The sequence below is a fragment of the Haliotis rubra genome, unplaced genomic scaffold (genome assembly GCF_003918875.1).
Source record: "Haliotis rubra isolate DU_JTF1 unplaced genomic scaffold, ASM391887v1 Scf753, whole genome shotgun sequence".
NCBI lineage: Eukaryota > Metazoa > Mollusca > Gastropoda > Lepetellida > Haliotidae > Haliotis > Haliotis rubra.
In genome coordinates, this window is record NW_025767472.1 from 152,786 (window position 1) to 174,664 (window position 21,879).

At 42.3% G+C, this 21,879-nt stretch overlaps 1 protein-coding gene across 2 annotated transcripts in view; it reads left to right on the top strand.

Annotated features, from left to right (window-relative positions):
• The window catches only part of LOC124260178 (glutamyl endopeptidase-like), a 62,984-nt gene extending 44,365 nt beyond the window's left edge, over positions 1 to 18,619 (top strand). Inside the window, exons 2-5 of one of the 2 annotated variants that reach the window (XM_046694437.1) lie at positions 14,370 to 14,458; positions 17,041 to 17,287; positions 17,321 to 17,341; positions 17,372 to 18,619. In XM_046694437.1, the coding sequence (XP_046550393.1) occupies positions 14,370 to 14,458; positions 17,041 to 17,287; positions 17,321 to 17,341; positions 17,372 to 17,561 (547 nt within the window). In that variant the 3' untranslated portion in view covers positions 17,562 to 18,619. Of the gene's footprint in view, positions 1 to 14,369; positions 14,459 to 17,040 lie in introns of both variants that reach the window. The other variant, XM_046694436.1, reaches the window with a different exon arrangement.
• The last annotated feature ends 3,260 nt before the right edge of the window (positions 18,620 to 21,879 follow it).

Consider the following 21,879-nt stretch of genomic DNA (forward strand, 5'->3'; position numbering starts at 1 on the left):
TAAAAATCCAATTTCGAAACAAGTATAATACGAGATGACCACAACTGGTTATCTATATCAATACATCTTTGCTTAAATAATGATATGAAGGTAGAGATATTTCCAACACTTTGACTGGCCCACACATTGCCAAAACCATAACTGTACAAAAGAGATTTCACCTTAAAAGCCCAACAATCTATACCTTTTTCAGCAAGACAATACTGATACTCATATACCTTATTTAAGATTACATTCTCAACTTGAGACAGGAGGCGAACCCAATATTTAACAATCTTAATGTACTGATTTACCTTTAATGAATGACGACCAATCTCAGCACGAGCTGCAATATTTGGCGTGTATCTTGAGAGACCCAAAACCTGTTTACAGAACCTATCGTGTACATTCAATACAGATGGCGACGGGTGGAAACCCCAGACTTCGCTTCCGTATAGTAACAATGGCAGAACCTTGACATCAAATATGTGGAGCAAAACATTAATTGGTAGATTATAAAAATTCTTAACCGATGATCTGAAAATATTCAACACCTTCCATGCTTGGTCAGCCAAAGTTTTCTGTGTAATATACCATGATCCAGAGGAAGAGAAGTGAACACCCAAGTATTTATATGATGCGACAATTTCAAGCAACTGTCCATTCAAATGGAACTTTTCATAATGTCTTAGTCGACCAGCCTTCCTGAATACAATAACTTTACTTTTATCAAGATTTATTTTCAATTTCCACTTGTTGCAATACGAAACTAGCTTGTCTAGCCTCTTTTGCAGACCTATAACTGTAAAGTCAAAAAGCGCAATATCATCAGCAAACAATAGGATGAACAGCTCAACTAAGTCTAGATTGATACCCCTCTGACCATCAGCAGATAGACAATCAACAATATCGTTGACAAAGAAGGAAAAGAGAAAGGGAGATAACGGGCATCCCTGACGAACTCCTGATAAACAATCAAAAAAACGGTGTGTAACCATCTCTCATCGACACACAAGCTTTAACATTTTGGTACATATTTTTCAATAGCCTGTAGGTATTACCTTTCACGTTGCCAAGCCACAGTTTGTAAAGGAGACCACACCTATCGACTGAGTCAAAAGCGGCCTTCAAGTCAATAAATGCACAATAGAGGCGACCTTTGTAAAGTGAAAGATATTTATCAATTATAGCATTAAGAATAAATATATTATCATGTGTTTGGAAACCATACCTGAACCCAGCTTGTTCGTCAACGAAGAATTCTTCCCTTTCAGCCCAAGAGTTTAACCTGTTGTTGATAATTTTACAAAATATTTTACCAGTTACTTCAAGCAGTGTAATAGGTCTATAATTCCCAGGGCAATCAGTTTTACCTTTCTTATACAAAGGAATTATAACTCCATACGTCCACTGAGATGGATAAATACCTGTAGACAAAATGCTATTGAAAAGAGATTTCAATAAATCAATACAATGATGAGGTGCATTTTTAAAAAATTCAATTGGAATGCCACTGAGTCCTGGTGCTTTTCCATTATGCATTTCATGAATAGCATTAATTATTTCTTGGTAGGATATTTCTTTATCCAAATAGTCATTGTCCACAGATGAATCAATAAGTCTATCACTGATTGAATCAACAAAATGATTGACAAAAATATAGAAGTGTTCTTCATCGGCTGAACAATAGGAAGACTGAAAAACATTCTTGAAATGATTCATCCAGTCAAATGGTGTAATATTATTGTTTACAAATGATGATTTCGATTTCACAGTTCTCCAGAATAATTTACTGTTTTTAGTAGAGAGTACGTTACTAAGTTTATGTGTGTAATCTGAAAGTGATGAAGACAGTTTCACAGCACACAACTGTTTATAGTGTGACACAGACTCAACATAACGTTGTCTATCAGATTTACAGTTACTTGCTTGAAATGCACGCAGAAGGCGCCGAGCGGTATCACGTGCACTCTTGCATTCACCGTCATACCAGCTGTCTCCCTTTGGAACATTATTTGTCGACAATACACGAGATTTACAGAAACTGGCACATGATTGCATAACCGTATTAAAAAAGTAACGAGGCCTCTTGAACATCACCGTTATCAATAAAGGAATGAAACTGGTTTATAACATCGGGTGGTAATACATCCCAGTTGTGCAGGTATTCTAGTAGACAGTTATTGTTCCATCGATATCTAGTTTTAAATGAAAGATTGTGGAAACGTTCATTATTATTCAGTGTCAATGAAAACGAAAATGTTATTGGCAGATGAGTCGACTCAACTTCATCGGACACTTTAAAATCATCAAAAAAGTTCAAAAGCATTGTCCGAACAAAGCACATAGTCAACAACACTTTGTCCATTATTGGCAAAACATGTTATGTTACCTTTACCTTTATCATGAAATAGACGGCCGTTACATATTCTCAGGTCCAATGTTTTGCAGAAGTTCAATAGGGCATAGCCACGTTTGTTGATCACAGTGTCACGTGATGCACGTGGTTCGATGGCGTCGTCGGTTATATAATCTATGTCATCATCAATCGGGAGATACCTCGGGTCATCATTAACAATATAATCTTTGTAACATCCATTCCCAGTGCGTGCATTCAAATCACCTTGAATTATAATTCTAGAATCAGGTTCATTTGATCTGAATTTGTTTACATCATCTTCCAAAAGAGTAAAAATAGCTTCATCAGCATGTGCACTGGACCTTGCAGGAGAATAGTAAACAACACCCATAAATATGGAAAAATGATAAACTGGTACACGCACACGTAACCATAGAATGTTGTTACTTTCCGTCGAGATTAATGACACAAATTCTGAGACAGTGTCGGCGATTAATACAGTTATTCCACCCGAATTTCTAATGGCGCTGGCATGTTTTTGTCTACACTTCCCAAACACTGTATATCCTTGAAACAATAACTCCTCACTTTCATCTGACCACGTCTCCACGAGAGATATAAAGGTGAATTTTTTCAGAAAGTTGATGATATGTTCCCGGCAAATTTTCTTCTTTAGACCTTCTACATTCCACAGAACAGCAGTCCAGGACTTAGTTACTGCACGTGGGCCTTGGCCACGCCCCTATTTGTCAGAGTCAATATTAGGAGATCGAATAGGGAATGTTTTTAACAGAACTAATTCATCTTCAGTGTCGTTTAGTCGATAAAGTTTGTTTTCAATTTGGATTTTATCACCTTTAAGAGTAGAGAATTTACCTTCGTTCCTGGCCTCGGTCATGAATCCTTTGAGTTTTTGCCTGGTAGACCGTACTTTTTTCAGTGAAATCCTGTGAAATGGAGATACCGTGTCCTTTAAGAAGTTTGGCTGACTGTAAAATCCTTGTCCTGTGTCGGAAGTTGAGGCAGGTAACTAGCACCGGTCTGGCACCACGTGACTTCGAAGGAAGGCGAATGACACGGTCAAATTCTCTTATATCTGTGATACTCATTTTATTCTCTATAACATCGAGAACTTTATTTGTAACGTCATCGTTAGATTCTCCAGATGTCTCTTTGATGTTGTACAGTATTATGTTGTTCTGTCTTGAGTTATTGTCCAGATGGTCAATTTTATTTGTTAAACGTTTCACAGTTGTTTTCAGTTCCTCATTTTCTTCTGTTAGTGTAACCACATCCTGTTCTATTTTTTTTATTTGACCGAAAAGTTTTTCAAAATTTTTCTGTGTCTCTCGTCTCATATCCCTAATTTCTTTTAGCGTTTCGGAATCACAAACCTCTCCCTCAATAGTTGTTTGTCTTCGTGGTCCTGGGTTTGACTCAATATCGTTGGAAAGGACGAGTAGCAACGACAAGAGCAGGATCATATGAAGATAGAGTCTAAGTCCCGCTGGCACGTGCAGCCCGTGAACTCGGATGGCGGCTTGTCTCGCTCTCACCGACATGAAGGCCATAAATACGCTTAAAAAGCATCCAATTCTGGCTCGAAATGTTTCGTTATCACATCCCATCGTACTTGCATACACTTGTACACGTTTTTGGAGTGAAATTACAAGTCCAGACTTACGTTTTAGGGCACTTTTCAAGCACTTTCACGGAGCACTACAAATACACGTCCGACCCGTATAACCACCAGGTGGCGCTCATATCATGAATTTGTCCTAATTCATGTACTTATCTTGTGTAATGAATGTTGATATATTTTCCTGAAGATTTTTGACAGGTATTAATTAAAATTCAATAATCTTCAAACATTTCAGATTGATGGCAGCCTTGCACATGTCAAGCACCACGTGACAGGTGTTGTCGATCATGGAAACCGTGCCACCCATGCCCTTGTCTGGAATACATGTATTCCAGGCGATGCAAATGTAACTTGTACAGTGCTTCTGTATGTCCTCAGTAGAATTGCACAGGTAACACTACTATATATTTTCAATATGAGTCATTGCCTAATTAATCACGAAACATTAAGTTCATTTGTTTCAAATTTGTGCACAAATGCTATGAAATAGTATTTAATTCATTTACTAAAAACTACTATTTCAGCTGAACCATGGGCATCTACCAGAAAAGCTGTATTTACAAGCAGACAATTCGCCAAAAGATAACAAAAACAAGACCGTACTGTATTTTTTGGCAAATACAAAATCTTCAAAAAGGTATGTGTTTGCAACATATTTACATACAGTGTGGGAATGCATGCAGTTGAGGTCATTAAGAGGATCTTGAACATTTTTTATTACAATCTCAGGATATTGAAATAATCCAATAATTGAATGTGTGTTTTAATAGTGATACTCTTTTCCAGGTGAAACTTTCATTTCTTATGGTGGGCCACACACATGAAGATGTGGACCAGCTGTTCAGCGTGTTTGCAAGGGAGCTGAGAAAGAAACCTGCTGCAACACGTGATGCTCTCCTGCAAGTCCTTGCCAGCAGTAACGACCCAAAGCCCACTGCTACTGTACTGGATGGTGTTTGGGACATGAGGCAGTTGTTTATCAACTGTGATTCACCTAAAGGACACAAGGAGGCACATGTGTTTGTGTTCAGAATGGAGGGGTCCTCGGTCTCCATGTTTTATAAAGATTGGGCTCTGAAAAGTGAAACCTACAGAAAGGTGTCATTGGATTTCAAGGTTGACCTGTCAACGCTCACACCTGTCACTCTGGACAAGGAAAAGGTAGATGACACCTGTGAAGCCATGGGGAGAGACTTGGGCAAATGGGTGTCATCTACCAGGCTGTCTGAAGAGGAAGGCTTGTGGTGGGTGTCCTACATTAGAAAGATGGGGGACATTCACACTCCGGCCATCAAGCTGTTTGACTTCAAGCCCTTCATGCCTGCCCCAAGGGAAGAGAACACCCTTCCAAGAAATGTACAAGAGGCAATAGAGCGAAGCAATGAAAAAATGCGGAGGCAATCAAAGGTATTTTCATTGAGTTCCAATTGTTAACAAAATATTATATTTTTCCTTATCCTGACTCATGCTCTTTTGCTTGTCTTCTTCTTCTTGCGAACATAGTGGAACACTTGTATCTCCTTAATTGAAGCTCCCTTCAATGTAAAATCACTAATTGGTACTCACCAAGAGTTGCCTCCCTTTGCCCTTTGCGCGGGAACAGGTGTCGCCACCCTCTGGCCTCATGTTTCACTCTCTCCTTCTTCGCCCAGTGAGCAGGATGTGAGAGCGCCTGTGTCTCCTTACACACTATATCCTTTGGTTTTTCTTAGTTAATTACCTCTTATAGGTTACTATAGAGGTATAGCTAGTATCCTTCATTAATTTGTATTGATAATTAATCGTATTTCTACTGTTTATTCACGTGAGTTCGTGATTGTTCAGCTAGTATTACGTTGATGAAAATCTGTACTATTTGTAGATTACGTTTTTCTGTTGCTGACCCGCATGTAATATGCCCTAGTTGTTCTACGCCTTGTGCGTTTGATTCACGTTGCAGTTACTGCATTAATCTATCTAATTCTGCTTTTAATAAATATCATCTTTGCGTCTTGAGACGTACCGCAGATAGGTCACGCAAACAAGGGTTAGACATGGCCGATACATCGGATTCCCCATCCAGTCAGCTGCTGTCGATCGACCCCCTACCGTCTGGTGTTCCGCTGGAGACCCCGTCGGAGGAGGGGCGTGGGATGCAGTCCGCCGCCTCCAAGAAGCGTCCTGCCTCCCCAGACGTCCCGTCATCGCAGCCAAAGTCCAAGAGGGCCTCGACGTCTTCTCAACGCAGACTTCGTACCCCCAGGGCAGCGTCTACCTCCAAGGGAAAGTCTACGAAGTCGTCAAGAACTTTCTCAGCCGAGATCGTTCCAGCCGCCGAACTGGGCCTCTATGATGATCAGCCGATCATCATCCCTGACGTACGCCACAAGAAGCGGCCGGTGACAGCTACAGTGACATCAGCAGAGATCGCCATGCAGCCTGATGTTTCTACACTGATGTCAGACGACCTCCCTGAGGGCCCAGCCGCTAACATCGCAGAGAGGGCACCGACTACTTCGTCGCAGACCATCCCAGATGAGCTGTTGCGGCAGATCATGACCATGATGGAGGGCCACTACAGACGGGAGAAGCAGCCAGCCCAGGGCCTGAGCAATGCAGACGACACCCCAGAGGCACCCCCCGTCAGCGTAGCAGCCACGACGAAGCCACCTTCGAGAAGGAAGTCGCAGACCACCTCGACGAAGGACCCAGATGTACAGTCTTCGCGAAGGCGGGAGAGATCATCACCGTCCTCGGCCTCATCCTTAGATGCGGACTCAGACTGCCAGACCTCACGGAAGCCGTCACGAAGATCAAGTCGCCGTTCCCCAGGTCCGGACGCAGAGGAAGCTTCACGAAGGCCTTCACGAAGGACACCTGACCCCAGATCGTCATCGTCCAGAAGGACATCGAGGGACTACTCAAGAGCTTCGCGAAGCTATCAACATTCTCCTCACAGGTCTCCGAGAAGGTCATCCCATAGACGCAGATCACCAAGACGATCTTCTCGTACATCACCACGTCGATCACCTCGCAGGTCACCACACAAGTCTGCACACAGGTCTACAGTCAGGTCTCCCCAAGCGTCACCCGACATAGAGATAGCAGCACACAGTCCACCATCAGAAGAGCATCAACCTCTCATCACCGATGCTGGGATAGAAGATGATGGAGGCATCATTTTCTCAGACGCTGAGATACGATATTGGATGGTAAACAACCTAGATCTCTCTTCACCGTCCAAGAGTGGCAACTCGGCGCAGACATACCTGATGAAGGAAGACGATGCAGACGCCGTCACCCTACCTCCGATCGACCCGATTGCTGCGGTGCCACAGAATCTAGATACAGCCTTCCATAAAGCCACGAAAGTTCAGACACCACATCTGCCGAACTTTCACGCCAAGAAGTTCTCAACGCACAACATGGACCCCTTCCTCAAGGCACAAGACATCGATGACAACTACAAGCTGATCAGCGATGTCAAGAACAAGAACTACAAGATTGACGATCGCAAGCTGGTGCAGATAGAAACCATGACGAGACGCATGTTTTTTTGGCCTAAATAGATCTAGAACGATCAATGAGACACTTATCACCAGATTTCGTAATACGACCTCTGAAGATGATAGGATGATCTACTCGGCCCTACTGATGCAAAAGAAGGACCAGCAGTTCCTAACAGATCATCTCACATCTGTCTCAGCAGCGCTGACCTTAGCTCGTCGTCAAGGCCTCCTCGCTTCCTGCAGCTGGGGTGAGAACTTTACAGCTCCACTCTATACAGCCCCGTGGTCTTCCCCATCCATCTTTGACGGAGGAATAGACAAAGTCTCCAAGGAAGTCACTAAGGATTCCAGAGAAGTCCTTATGATTAAGTCGATGGACACGCTAGCCAGCGTCATCAGGCAGACTTCACAAAGATACTCAGGGAGATCTAAATTCACTGGACTACAGAGAGCACGGGATAGGAAGATAGCCAGCGCCAGGGGAAAAGATTCTTTTCGTCGCCCATATGGCAACTATAGAGGAGGGTCAGGAAGAGGCAGGACACCCAGAGGTTCCCGCAACTATAAACGCTGAAAGACAGGTTCGGAACGACTGGAGTCTTCCACCCCCAGCTGTTCCAGTACAACCGTCACAAGTGGGTGGACGCCTCCAACTACACTGGGAGAACTGGGGAATGTTACAAGACCCTTATGTCTCCAACATTCTTCAACACGGATTTCGTATCCCACTACAGGCCACGCCTCCGCTGACAGTCAACCCTCACAAGTTCGACTTACAGGCACAACAACTACCAAAGTTAAGAGAGACTGTTACATCACTCCTAACCAAGCAGGCCATAGAAGTACTAGATCAAATAAACATCGAACCAGGCTTCTACTCCCCAGTTTTCCTAGTACCCAAGAAAAACTCCAAGGAGAAATACAGACTCATTTACAACATGAGCTTTTTAAACAGGAATTATCTACGCTAACCACCAAAGTTTCGCATGATACATCTTCCTTAGTTACGGCAGTTGATTCGCCCCATGGATTACATGGCCAGTATAGATCTGCAAGACGCATATCTACACATCCCGATACATCCCGAATCCAGGAAATACCTACGATTTACACTAGACGGGCTGCATTACCAATGGAAAGTACTCCCATTCGGAATATCATCAGCCCCCCTGGCTATTCACGAGGATAACGAAACCTATTGTCACCTATCTACATCGTCTAGGGCTACGCAGTGGGTTCTACCTCGACGACGGGATACAAGTAGATCAAGATCCACAGCGTCTCAAACTACAGTTAAACTACATCATAAAGCTACTAACACAGCTAGGATGGTTAGTAAACTTACTCAAGTCGGACCTAGTACCATCGAAAGATCTGCAGTTCCTAGGCATTCGATTTATCACGACTCTCAACCGTATCGTCGTACCAGAAGACCGTTGGCTCAAGATCCAACAGACCATTCCGCCAGCTCTACTCTCTCCGTTACCACTACGACATTGGCAGAGCCTGTTGGGTCTCCTCACATCAGCCCAAGACATGACAGTCAGAGGCAGATTACAGTTACGTCCGTTACAGGTCTTCATCAATGCTCATCTCGACGACCTACAACCATTCAGTCTACCGAAACACCTCAGACCTCATCTACTATGGTGGACCAGGAGGTCGAATGTCTGCGAAGGCATTTATTTAGCAGAGCAGGAATTCAAAACCCATCTATATGTAGACGCGTCGCTCCAAGGTTGGGGAGCTCATCTCGCCAACCGGACGGCATCAGGGTTATGGAATCAGCAAGAAAGCAAGCTCCATATAAACATGTTAGAGATGAAAGCTGTAATCAACGCCATACTTCATTGGAGCACCATTCTACAGAATGTGCACCTAATGATTCATACCGACAACTCGACAGTGGCGTTCTATGTGAACAAACAAGGCTCAACGAGATCACTGAACCTATTGACTTTAAGCTTTCAACTGTTCGATCTAATCCACGATCTCAACCTACATGTCAGAGCATGTCACATTCCCGGAGCCAAGAATGTACTAGCAGACGCACTCTCTCGGCCACATCAACCGTCACCGACAGAATGGATGCTCAATACAGAAATATTTGCACAGATAATCAAGCAAATAGGAGCGCCACTAGTAGATCTATCCGCCACACGCTTCAACAATCAGCTACCGACATTCGTGTCACCAGTCCCAGACCCACAAGCATGGGCAACGGACGCTCTAAGCATATCCTGGGAAGGCCTCAATGCGTACGCGTTTCCGCCGCCAGCAATAATACCTCAAGTGTTACAGAAAATCAGACAAACACAGAGCCTCCAACTCACTTTGGTCGCGCCCTACTGGCCAGCCAGAACGTGGTTTCCCATTCTAATTCAAGAAATCGGTCAACCGACACTAGAGCTACCCAAGCGCTCAAATCTATTAGTACATCCACACACCAAACAGGTGCACGGAAGCCCAGAAGTATTCCAACTTCACGTATGGACTGTATTAAAATGTGTTTAAACAAGAGAGGATATTCTACCAGGGCGGCAAAAGCGGTCACGCTTGCCTTACGCAATTCTACACGTAACTTGTACGACGACAAGTGGCACAGTTTCGAAAATTACGCAGCAAATAAGGGATTTACAGCGAGAGATGCTACTCATCCACAAGTGGCAGATTATTTGTGTTACTTACGGCAAAACAAACATTTAAAAGGCTCGACATTGTCAACATATCTTGCCGCGCTTAGTTCTGTGATTACTATGAGAACGGGTGTCAAATTGACTAAAACTCCAGAGTTACTGGCCTTACTACGTGCTTTCCGATTAGAGGACCAAAAGCGGAAGTTCCATGCCCCAGCTTGGGATCTGAATATAGTGCTACAACACCTCACAAGTGAGGCTTATGAACCGTTGGAATCGACAACTTTTGAATTTCTCTCACAGAAAACGCTTTTCCTGTTATCTCTAGCCACGGCAGCCAGGATGTCAGAAATTCACGCACTAGATTATGAGAGGATACAGTTTGATGACAATCAAAACACAGCACACCTGGGATTAAGATGGGATTTCATCGCCAAAAATCAACTACCAGGTCAACCAGACAGGTTATTCCATATCCCTGCACTATCCTCGATTCTCGGATCTCAAGATACACTGGACTTATCTCTATGCCCAGTCAGAGCTCTCAAAATCTATTTACGACGTTCCAAAACAAGGCGAAGATTTCTCAAACGATTATTCATCCCCTTATCGGCAACAACTCAGACAGAAGTCTCTCGTACCACCATATCTATATGGATAAGAACTGTCATACTTCGCGCCCACAAGGCAGCAGGCCTGGACCCTCCAACAGCATCAAATCCCCATGAGATCAGGGCATTGGCTTCCACTCTCGCCCTACACGGTAACTGTTCATTGAATACAATTATGGAAGGATGCTTTTGGAAATCTAACATGGTGTTTGCTAATCACTATCTGAGAGATATCACCACCGAGGACGTCTCAGGTATTCACCATTTCGGTCCCTTGGTCCTCGCACAGCAGTTGACAGTCCCTCGTAAACGTTAACAGATAGTCTTACGAGATTAATATGCATAATTGATACATGCATTATCTAGCTTATAACTCTACGGAGTTCTAGGGCTATGTATATACTTAGCTTAGGTCTACTCAGCCTTAAGTTTTACTGATGATTATGTTCAGTTGTATAGCTTCTCTATCAGAGTCGCTTTTATATCTTATTGATAATATCATAGTATATTATTATTGTAATACCCCAGTATGGCAATATATAAACCTATGGCTTATAATAGAGGAAATATCCTAAGTCTATGCCTTTATGAAGTTCCCGTTAGTGGGTTATTACAGTTATATCTATATAAATCACTAATTTTATAAATCCAAAGTATTCTGTTTTTTCCCACCTCCGTTTCCGTAGGATTCTACAAGCAAAAGAGCATGAGTCAGGATAAGGAAAAATATGTGATTTTTAGAGTAAAATTGATATTTTATACTTATCCTGACTCATGAGGTAAGCCCTCCCATCCTCCCCACATAACACTTTGGATTTCCCTGTAAATTCAAGTGTTGGGCTCGCAAGATCAGGAGAGAGTGAAGCATGAGGCCAGAGGGTGGCGACACCTGTTCCCGCGCAAAGGGCAAGGGAGGCAACTCTTGGTGAGTACCAATTAGTGATTTTACATTGAAGGGAGCTTCAATTAAGGAGATACAAGTGTTCCACTATGTTCGCAAGAAGAAGAAGACATGAAGTCAGGATAAGTATAAAATATCAATTTTACTCTAAAAATTACATATTGTCATCTGTTATCCAGCGTTAGAGAGCATTGAATGTATAAAACATCCAGACATCAAGATGAATACCGATTTAAGCTGTTACTGTTTTTCACTTATCTTTGTATGTCAGTTCTTATTATCCTTTCCTTTTCAGGTATCACTTACAAAGCACAGAAGACAAGCCTCAGCGGAACTCTGAGATGGTGGCCTGATTGTAACACTGATGTAAATATGTATATGCGATGTATATATATGCACTGAACATTTTCTTTGTATAATCACAAAGCTAAATTTGCTTATGCCTCACTGTCAATCGCTTGCACAAATTAAATTGAAGTAGATTTTGGAAACGATTTGGACTTTGGTCTCAAAAAAGAAGGGGTGGGTTTCGTTTCTATGTCACAAGTAGAAAACTTTTCAATATCTTTCAGCAGAACTTAGCAGATGTATGAGACATACAGACATAGCTATTTGCAGATTTTTGGCATTTTTATTTTTCCTGGCTCCATGGAAACGATTCAGAGTTAGTTTCATAAGGGAGGGGTGGGTTTCAACTTGAAAACCTTTCATTATCTTTCTGCAAGACTTGGCAGACATATCAAACAGATCTTGAAGTGGTGCCTTTTGCTATTTGCAGATTTTTGGCATTTATATTTTTCATGATTTCCATGGAAGCGATTTGGACTTAGTCTAAAAAAATATCAAGTTGGACTTTAAGTAACTGCCAGATGATTTGTTCTTTCAAATATGTGGTGGCCGGGGGGATTGTGTCATCTTCTGATGGTTCTTGTTGGAATAGTTGTTAAGTCTGATATTGATTATTCTCCTTGTAAATATCCCTGTCTAGGTAACAATAGGTACAAAACATAATGGTCCCCTGTCATGGTTAGAAAATTCCTTCTTTTCTTGGAATTGTCATGTGTTTTGATGTACTTATTCATCAAATTGTGTTATAATTGAGGTATAAATTGAATATGTGATCGATGTAATGGTTTGAATGCAACTTGAAAGAACTAATTATCACAAAAAGTTATTTAGTTTTAAGATATAAACATCTCATAGGTCTCTCTTGTAACATTGTATTGTCAAAATTGTCACAGATACAATTCTACTTTCATCCATTCTTTCGATGACATTAAACATTTGCTATAATCTTCTTTGGATATTCAGATCTAGAATAATGATGAAATAACTGAGAAATTTGTGTTGGTTGAAACTTATTTTGAAGATGTCACAATAATACCGACATCTGCACAAGAAATCTTTGTAGTTTTTATGTGGTATGTCCCTTACCTATGATATATAAGTTTCATTATTTACATGTTATTCTTGTTATAATTTGTCAAAGTGTTAAATTTTTGTTCTTTTGTTACAACCAGACTGCCATAAACAAAACCAAATACACCAAAGTGTATGTTTTTCTGTTTGGAATATATATATATTTGTATATGTACAGCATGTGTAACTGTAATGTGGTGTATGGCATTTATGAAACAATACATGCAGTTATGTTATATGACCTTGTTTGTGTTATTTTCCCACTGTCTGATGTTAAATCTGCTTTCTATGATAGTATATCTCATCTTGATTGAATTGTTGGATTTCACCAAGTATTCTTATATTTGGCTGGCCTCATGAAAAGGCTGTTACATTTTTGAAAGTCACATCTACTTGCACACTGCAATTAGATAATTTCAAAGTAAAATCTCACAAAGAGCAATTCATTTAGATAATTTTAAGGTGTGTTGGCGTACAATAATGAAGGCTCTGCTTAATATGGTTTCAAGGATTATACATCTGCCATATACAATTCAGTGTTCCATTGTCCAGTTAGGGTACTTATAGAAGCAACAGAGGCACATAAACCATATTATAAATCTTTTCTACCAGAAATTTCTGCAGAAAAAAAAATTCTGCCAGAAATTTCTGCAGGAAAAAAAAAATCTGCCAGAAATTTCTGCAGAAATGCATTTCCAGAGCCAATTTGTGAGCTTATAATCACATGAACACACTTGCACATTATACTTTTGGATTCATCTCCTTGAGATCTTTCCAATGATATAAAAAATGTTTTTGTAGCATGCTTCCTTCTGGGTGTCAAGTTAGGACTGGCTGGCCATTCCTAAGTTGTCCCGCCCGGCCTTTTTGGGTCGCGTGAGCCGGGCCTATTTACACTTATCAGAGGGGTACACAAAGTCCGTGGTCCAGACTACCAGTTGTCCTTCTTCCATTTAGTGGAAACAGCGATGGCTGGGTGGGCTAGACAGCTGACTTTGTGTGCTAGCGATTAGGTGCCTGACTCTGAGGGTGTGGGTCCGGATTGGACTCAACCCGACAAAGTTACAAGCATCTGTAAAGTGTAATCCCAAATATAGCATGTGTTACATGCTTCCTGCTTGTATGTATTTCCGTAGACGGAAGTAGTGTGTAAGAATTTTTATATCAATGTAGCTCGGGGCAATGATTCCCTGTATCTTAGGTGTAATGCATTGGGTACGTGACATCTCAACTGGTAGTGGATGAAGGTTTGATCCCGATCATTAGTTGGGGACAGGCGTTCTTGTGTACATTTAAAGATGCGAGTGATCACAGAATGGGTATTTCTGTTTCAGCTTTAACAGAGGCATCAGAATAACCAAGGAAGTAATAGATACTATTCGCAGCCTTGTCCAAAGCGTGAAACAAGGAGTACAATTGAAAGGTATGCTTCCCAGGAAAGTGTGTCACATACATGCAAAAGACGGTAACAGATCTGGTTTAATCAACGACTGTTTTTGAATGTTCCCAAACGTGATGCATACGGGATTTTAGTACAGAAAACAGAAAACAGTTTCTCTCAGAAACCAATCACCAATCTTATTTTTTCAGGAAACCAACATTTGCCCACCTATACTTTCTCTTGCCGCTTAGTTTACAAAGAGGGACATAGCTGACATAGCTTATAACGGGATTAGGTGGTCAGGCGTGCTGACTTGGTTGACTCATGACATCGTATCAGAATTGTATAGATTGATGCTCATGATGTCAATTAATGAAATGTCTGGTCAAGTCTCAAGTATTTATAGATCGCAGTCATATAGACTGAAAATTGCTTATGGAGTATCCCGCTTCCTCGACGGCATGAATCATTGCGCGTCCTTCCTCCCCGACAGCGTGGATCATTGCGCATCCTTCTTCCTCGACAACTTGAATCATTGTGCGTCCTTCTTCTCTGATAGCAGGAATCATTGCACGTCCCTCTTCCCCGATGACATGGATCATTTCGCATCCTTCTTCTTTGATAATAAAAACGGCGTAAAACCACACTCAGTCAGTCAGTCTTTGATAGTGGGAATCATTGCACATCCTTCATCCCCGAAGTCGTGGATCATTGTGCATCCTTCTTCCTCGACAACTTGAATCATTGCGCGTCCTTCTTCTCTGATAGCGGGAATCGCATCATTCCTCCCAAATGACGTGGATCATTGCACATCCTTGTTCCTCGACAACTTGGATCATTGCACATCCTTGTTCCTTGACAACTTGGATCATAACGCATCCTTCTTCTCTGATAGCGGGAATCATTGCGCGTCCTTCCTCACCTATGGCGTGGATCATTGTGTGTCCTTTTGGAGTGAGATGACGTTTATATACTCACCCAAAATAGAAACGCATCATGAAAATTGCAGTTTCATGTAGCAATGAATTAAAACGTGATTCATTTTACAAAAGGTTTTGCTTTGCACCACAACAAAACGCACTATCCGTAAAATACCCGTATGTAACAGCATGATTTTCAATTTCAGCGTGTAGTGTCACAGAATACACAATTCACATGTAATGCACGTGAAAGTTGGGGATCAGATAGTCTCAATGATGGGTATAAAAGGTTGATCGCTGTCTGTCGATTATTCACTGTATTTGGCATATTGTTGACGAACGCAAAATGCCACGTCTAAGTGAAGCTAACCGTCATATCGCCATTGGTTTGCTTGAAGCTGGCCAGTCTCAACGTGCAGTTGCCCGACGCATGAATGTTCACCAAAGCACCATTTCACGGCTCTGGGAGAGATATCGCCGGCAGAATTCGGTAGCAGATGCCCCTCGTAGTGGGCGACCTCGAGTGACCACTGCGGCACAGGATCACTACATCCGGGTACATCACCTGTGTCATCGAACAGCTACGGCGACCAGTACCGCTCGACAAATACCCGGATTAAGGAGGCGTTCTGCACAGACCGTCAGGAACAGGTTGAGAGAGGCTGGTTTACGTGCCAGAAGACCTTATTTTGGCCCTGTGCTTCGACAACAACATCGTCGACATCGAGTTCAATGGTGCACCAACGTTCAGGCCTGGAACCTACCGAATTGGCGTAGAATCTGGTTCAGTGATGAATCACGATTTCTATTAAAGCGACGCGATGGAAGAATGCGGGAGTACAGACGTCGACGTGAACGTTTCGCCGACGCTTGCGTTCCCCAGGTGGACAGATTCGGCCGGGACAATGTCATGATGTGGGGAGCGATCACCTGCCGTAGGAGAAGTGATTTGGTGATGATCCAGGGCAACTTGACAGCTCAACGGTACTGTGACGAAATCCTACGCCCACACCTCCTTCCAATCATTGATCGCCAGAGGGAGTTGTTTCAACAGAACAATGCCAGGCCCCACACAACACGTCACACTAGAGATTTTCTCCAGAACCACAACATCAATGTGCTCCCCTGGCCCTCAAGTTCACCGGACTTAAACCCGATCGAACATCTCTGGGATGCCCTGGACAGACGGGTGTGATGCCATAACCCTCAGCCCCAGACACTTCAGCAACTGGCACAGGCACTACAGGCAGAGTGGGCTGCGATTGGAGAACATGAGATTCTGAGACTTATTCGTTCGATGCCGAGGTGATGCCGTGCAGTTCTGGATGCCCACGGTGGTCACACGAGGTATTGACTTCAGCGCCACAACACGTATCCATGTGACACTCAAACTGACTTTCCTCGAGTTGGTGCCAAAGACGGATAAGTCTGCATTCCCAGTGTGCAATTTCGCTATATTTCATTGACTCATAAAACCTACAAGATGTTTCAAAATAGACATAAAAATACAGTTTCTTTTTTGGGGGAGTATATTATCAGTCATTGGTTGCCCTCTCTTGCTTGGAAATACTCATGTCTGTAACGGTTGGAAAGAGTCCATTAATCCACACCAGAATCCCACACAAGTAATCACTTTAGTCCACGACAAACAAGTGGGTACTGGGAACACATGCTTGACTCATGCGTTATGTCATATTCTTTCAGAAAAAAGAAAACAAGAAAGAGAAAAAGAGAAACAAGAGGTGAAACGCACTTTGATGAAACTAGCAGATGAGTTGGACGAACACCAAAGAGGCATCCGTATCGCCAAGGCAACTTTTGCATCAGCTGCTGTTGCATCATCTACTGGTGGGTCAATATTTGCTCTACTTACTGGAAGAGGATCGCTCGTCGCTGTGTGTGGTATTGTTGGTGGGGCTGTCAGTGGAGCGGGGACTTACGCCACCAACATAGCTGAGAAGATCATCAACAGTAAGAAACTGGAAGCTGCCCAGGAAGCAATAAGAAAGATCAACGCCTCGTACTCCCACTCCACAAGCGTTGAAGGGGAAACAGGTGGACTTCGTGCAGCTACTACCGGCATAACCACAATGTTTGGTCTTCTTCAGCCTGTCCTCATAGGTCTCAACATTGCTGAGATTGTTTACAACAGCATCAAGATTGTCAAGAAATCCCCATCAGAAGTTGCAGAACAGATAAGGGCAATCGCCCGTAAGCTCGATTAAAGAATTCAAGGAGATATTTCAATGTCCAGAAGTGATTTGTTTGGTCTATTTGTTGTAGTATATATATAACCTCAGTCGAAGATTTGTATTTGAAACTATCAAACGTTAGCGATAGTGTACCAAAACTGGATCTTTGTCAGCACTAAAAAATAATTACATATGTTCAATTCTTTTATGCTTTAAAACATAAATTGATATAACTTCAAAAAGTTATAAAAATCATATAATGTGTAACTACTTGTTTGAGTGGCATTTTGGGAAGTACAATACTGAACAAGCTTTATGGATAACAAATTCTTTTATACTAGGCGCCATTAATAAAGAGTCAACTGATATGTAGCACATGTAAAGAAAAGTCTCTCAGAAATAATAGAACTAAGAGTGTCATCGTAATGTATAATGTGTTGACAAATGTGACACGTCATGAGAAAGGCAAGATTTATGGATGTCAACTTCTTTATTGTGAATAACATGACGTTTCGGAGTGCATGCTTGCTCCTTCATCAGGTAGTGGAAGTGTTCTTTGACTCGAGTGTTGATGGGTCGGGGTGTTTCGCCTATGTAACACTCTCCGCAATTACACTTTACTTTGTAAATGACACATTTCGGGTTGTTGTTGTTAGAATTGAGAAGGCTGGAGGACGCGATGAAGTACTAATGATTATCTTTTTACCTTTGAAAATCAACAATTTTGCTTTTAACTGCAGACATATTTGTTTCTTTTAGTTGAATTGTGTTGTATTTTAGAATTTAGGTTTTGTTGTTTGGTTTTTTTGCTTTTTGCTTTTAGTTGATTCCTTGAGCTTTTGATGTAATTGAAGTAATTTTGCCATACTTGAGTTAATTGAGTTTGTTCAAGTTAACTGTACGTCTAAATATATTTTGAAGTGATATTTTGTTCGAGCATCAAGTATCAAGTATAACACATTTCAGCAAACGTATAGTGTCTTTCTATTTCGTATATTGAGATGTTTCATGCAAGTGCTTAATGCATGGTCTTATATTGTAATTTCACAATAAACGTTACGTGCTTGTGCTCATTATTAGTTGTGTCATAGGTTGGATGTAGCTCTTGGTGTCTGCTTTTGACAACTTTATAAATACTATCGATTCTACGAAGATTTCAAAGAGCGCTTTACCGTAACAACTCTGGATCAAAGGTTCTTTGGTCTAGGCTTTACCATTCAAGGCCTCAATGGAATTTTCAAAATGTTTTCTTTTTGTCCGTCAGTGACAAAGCTTACGTCCGATTCAATGCCCTATTCAGGCGGTCGGTGATAACTAGACCATTTAGCGCTCAGGATACGCTCACCTTTTCTCCAATACCATCACTACTTGATAGTGACTCACAAACACATGCTCGTGATATGATATCCAAAGGTTCAATAAAACGCTGAATGACTTATAACTAATATTATTCAGTATTAATTTATTAATTTTCACTAGGTATGTAGGAAACACCATTTAGCCGACGGAGCAGACTCTGCTTGGTCGACAGAGGAGATACTATTTGGTCGACAGAGGAGATACTATTTGGTCGACAGAGGAGATACTATTTGGTCGACAGAGCAGACACATCTTAATCGACAGGACCGACATCATTTAGTCACCAGGGCAGACACTGTTTGGTCGACAGGGCAGGTACCATCTATTCGACGGGGCAGATCCCACTTAGTCGATGGGACAGACACGATTTAGACGACGGGACAGACGCTTTTTCGTCGACAGGGCAGGTCCCATTTAGACGACGGGGCAGGCACTATTTAGTCAACGTGGCAGACATTATTTGCTTGACAGGACAGACACCAGTTGACGGAGCAGACACAACTTAATCGGTAGGACCGACATCATTTAGTCGATGGGACAGACACAATTTGGTCGTCAGGGCAGACACTATTTACTCGACGGGCCAGACACCACTTAGTCGACAGGGCAGACACCACTTGGTCGACGGGGGAGACACTGTTTGATCGACAGGGGAGATATAACTTATTCGACAGGGCAGACTATGTTTGGTCGGTAGGGCAGACACAATTTGGTCGACAGGGCAGACACCATTTAGTGGGCGTGGCAGACACTGCTTGGTCACCAAGACAGACATCATTTAGTCGACAGGGCAGACACCATTTAGACGATGACATATAAGTCTCATGCCACGTATCGGTACAATCGCCAATGGCTGAAGGGATGGTATAAATCCAGCTAGGGTCCATGCAGGTAGCCAAAGTACTGTAAGTCCCCATAGTCCCTAGAGTGGTGGTGCCCCTTCGGTTGTTGGCGTTCCTCAGCCTTTTTTTTATTGTGTTGTCCTAATCTGAAATCCTATTTTGGAGATAGATGCTAGTTTTATTTCTTGATATTGTGATATTCTAGTCGGTTTTACTGTCCTTAGATGACGGGGTTTTATAATTTACCATAAATTATTATGTATAACAATTAAAATGTTCTCGTTACGATGTGGCTGAAATATTGCCGATGTGACGATATATATTAACTCACTCACTCATGCCACATTTAACACGCGTTGAACGCGAACGTGCAAATGACATGTCCCAGAACGGTTAAACTACTGGGGCTGTTACACATGAAGTAGACGGATGATGCACAATCTGAGGACACGTATGACGTCACATCATTACATCACAATCATATTCGGCTGCGTCATTTGTGTAATCGTTTTACCACCGCAACGTTAACCAATATCGCACTGTGAGGTGGCCTGACCACACGAAACCTTATACTGGACCGATTTTGACTCAAGCAAACCGTAGTTCCTGCCAAACTGCGGGTACTGACGTCATGGCGTGGCCATCGAGATCACCTGCCCTCAATCAAACATGTATTGGATGTTCTTGTAACAAATATTCGTGCCTTGAGACGCCAACACCAGAATGTTCAAGAGCTGGGCGCCATGTTGGTACAGCAGTGGTGCAGGTTGTCTGTGTTCATGGGTGTTAGGTGTTACGGGGTAAGCACATTAAATGAAACATAGAGAACAAGTAGGGTTGGTCAAAGTTAACACTCATCACGTACCACACGTGCATTTGTTTCACTGTTCCAACTACTGCGCTTACCTACGGAATACTGTAAGGAACATTCTCGCGATCTCACATTCTCGCGATCTCGACCTTTGGAAATAAGATAAAAGTGCCGAGATTGCGAGAACTCGAGATTTGGCCAAAATCTAGCGTTCTCGCATTCTCGTGTGTTTGGTACATAGCAAAGCTGACAACTCGATTTGTACATGCTGTCAAATCTCGCAATCTCCCAATATCGACTTGTCAAATAAGGCGACAAAAACACGAAATCGCGAGAATGCGACGTTTCATTTTCTCGCGTTCTCGCAATCTTGCATTCTCACACTTTTAGCCCACCATTGGGCCCGTAAGTAGGTCACAGCACTTCGCGAGACCTTCGTACTTCCGGTGACGAACAACATTTCATACCTGTTTCATGATCGTCAGTTGACAGTAAGGAACCGATATTCCTTACAGGAATAAAAAAAATTCCGACCTAACCATCCCCAAATTAGTCAATTATTACGACATTCAACAGCTGTGACAGCCAAGTATGGTTGTACACTTGGTCGGGACTAGTTAAGTCATATTGATGGTCGCGCAATTTGGAACTAGAACTACTTCTTGAATATACGCTTGCCACCGGAAATCTGGTACCGGTAGTAAGCTGGGCCCTGTCTCGCATATCAAGCCGGAACGCGCGCATAGGAAGCCGGGAACCAGCTTGGTACAAGAGGTTGTGCCTGGCGAGACTTACATCTAGCTGCACCCGGATTACCCCTACAATGTTGTAAATTTGTGCCGTAAGAAAAAGAATTGCTTTTGTTTTTAACAGATGTTTGATGTAACACGGGGGACTCACTTGACGCACTTGAACATCGGGGGCGGAAGGGTGGCCTAGTGGTTAAAACGTTCGCTCGTCACGCCGAAGACCGGGTCCTATTCCCCTAATGGGTACAATGTGTGAAACCCATTATTTCTGGTGTCTCCCGCCGTGATATTGCTGGAATATTACTAGAAACGGCGTAAAACTAAACTCACTCACTCACTCGAACAACCTGGATGCCCTTTCACACGGGTAAATAGACCTTTCAGATTTACTGATTGATAGTATGACTCCCCTGCAGTTACCAAGATAATTACTCAATCAAAATATGGTTGATGATGAGCCTCTCATCTCAAGGGATATATTAAAGATATGGAACTTTGTTTAAACATAGTTGTGGCTGTCTTTCTGCCGTATGCAGATTTCAAGACGACACTAAATGTTGAAATCATCGTCAAAAAATGACACATACACG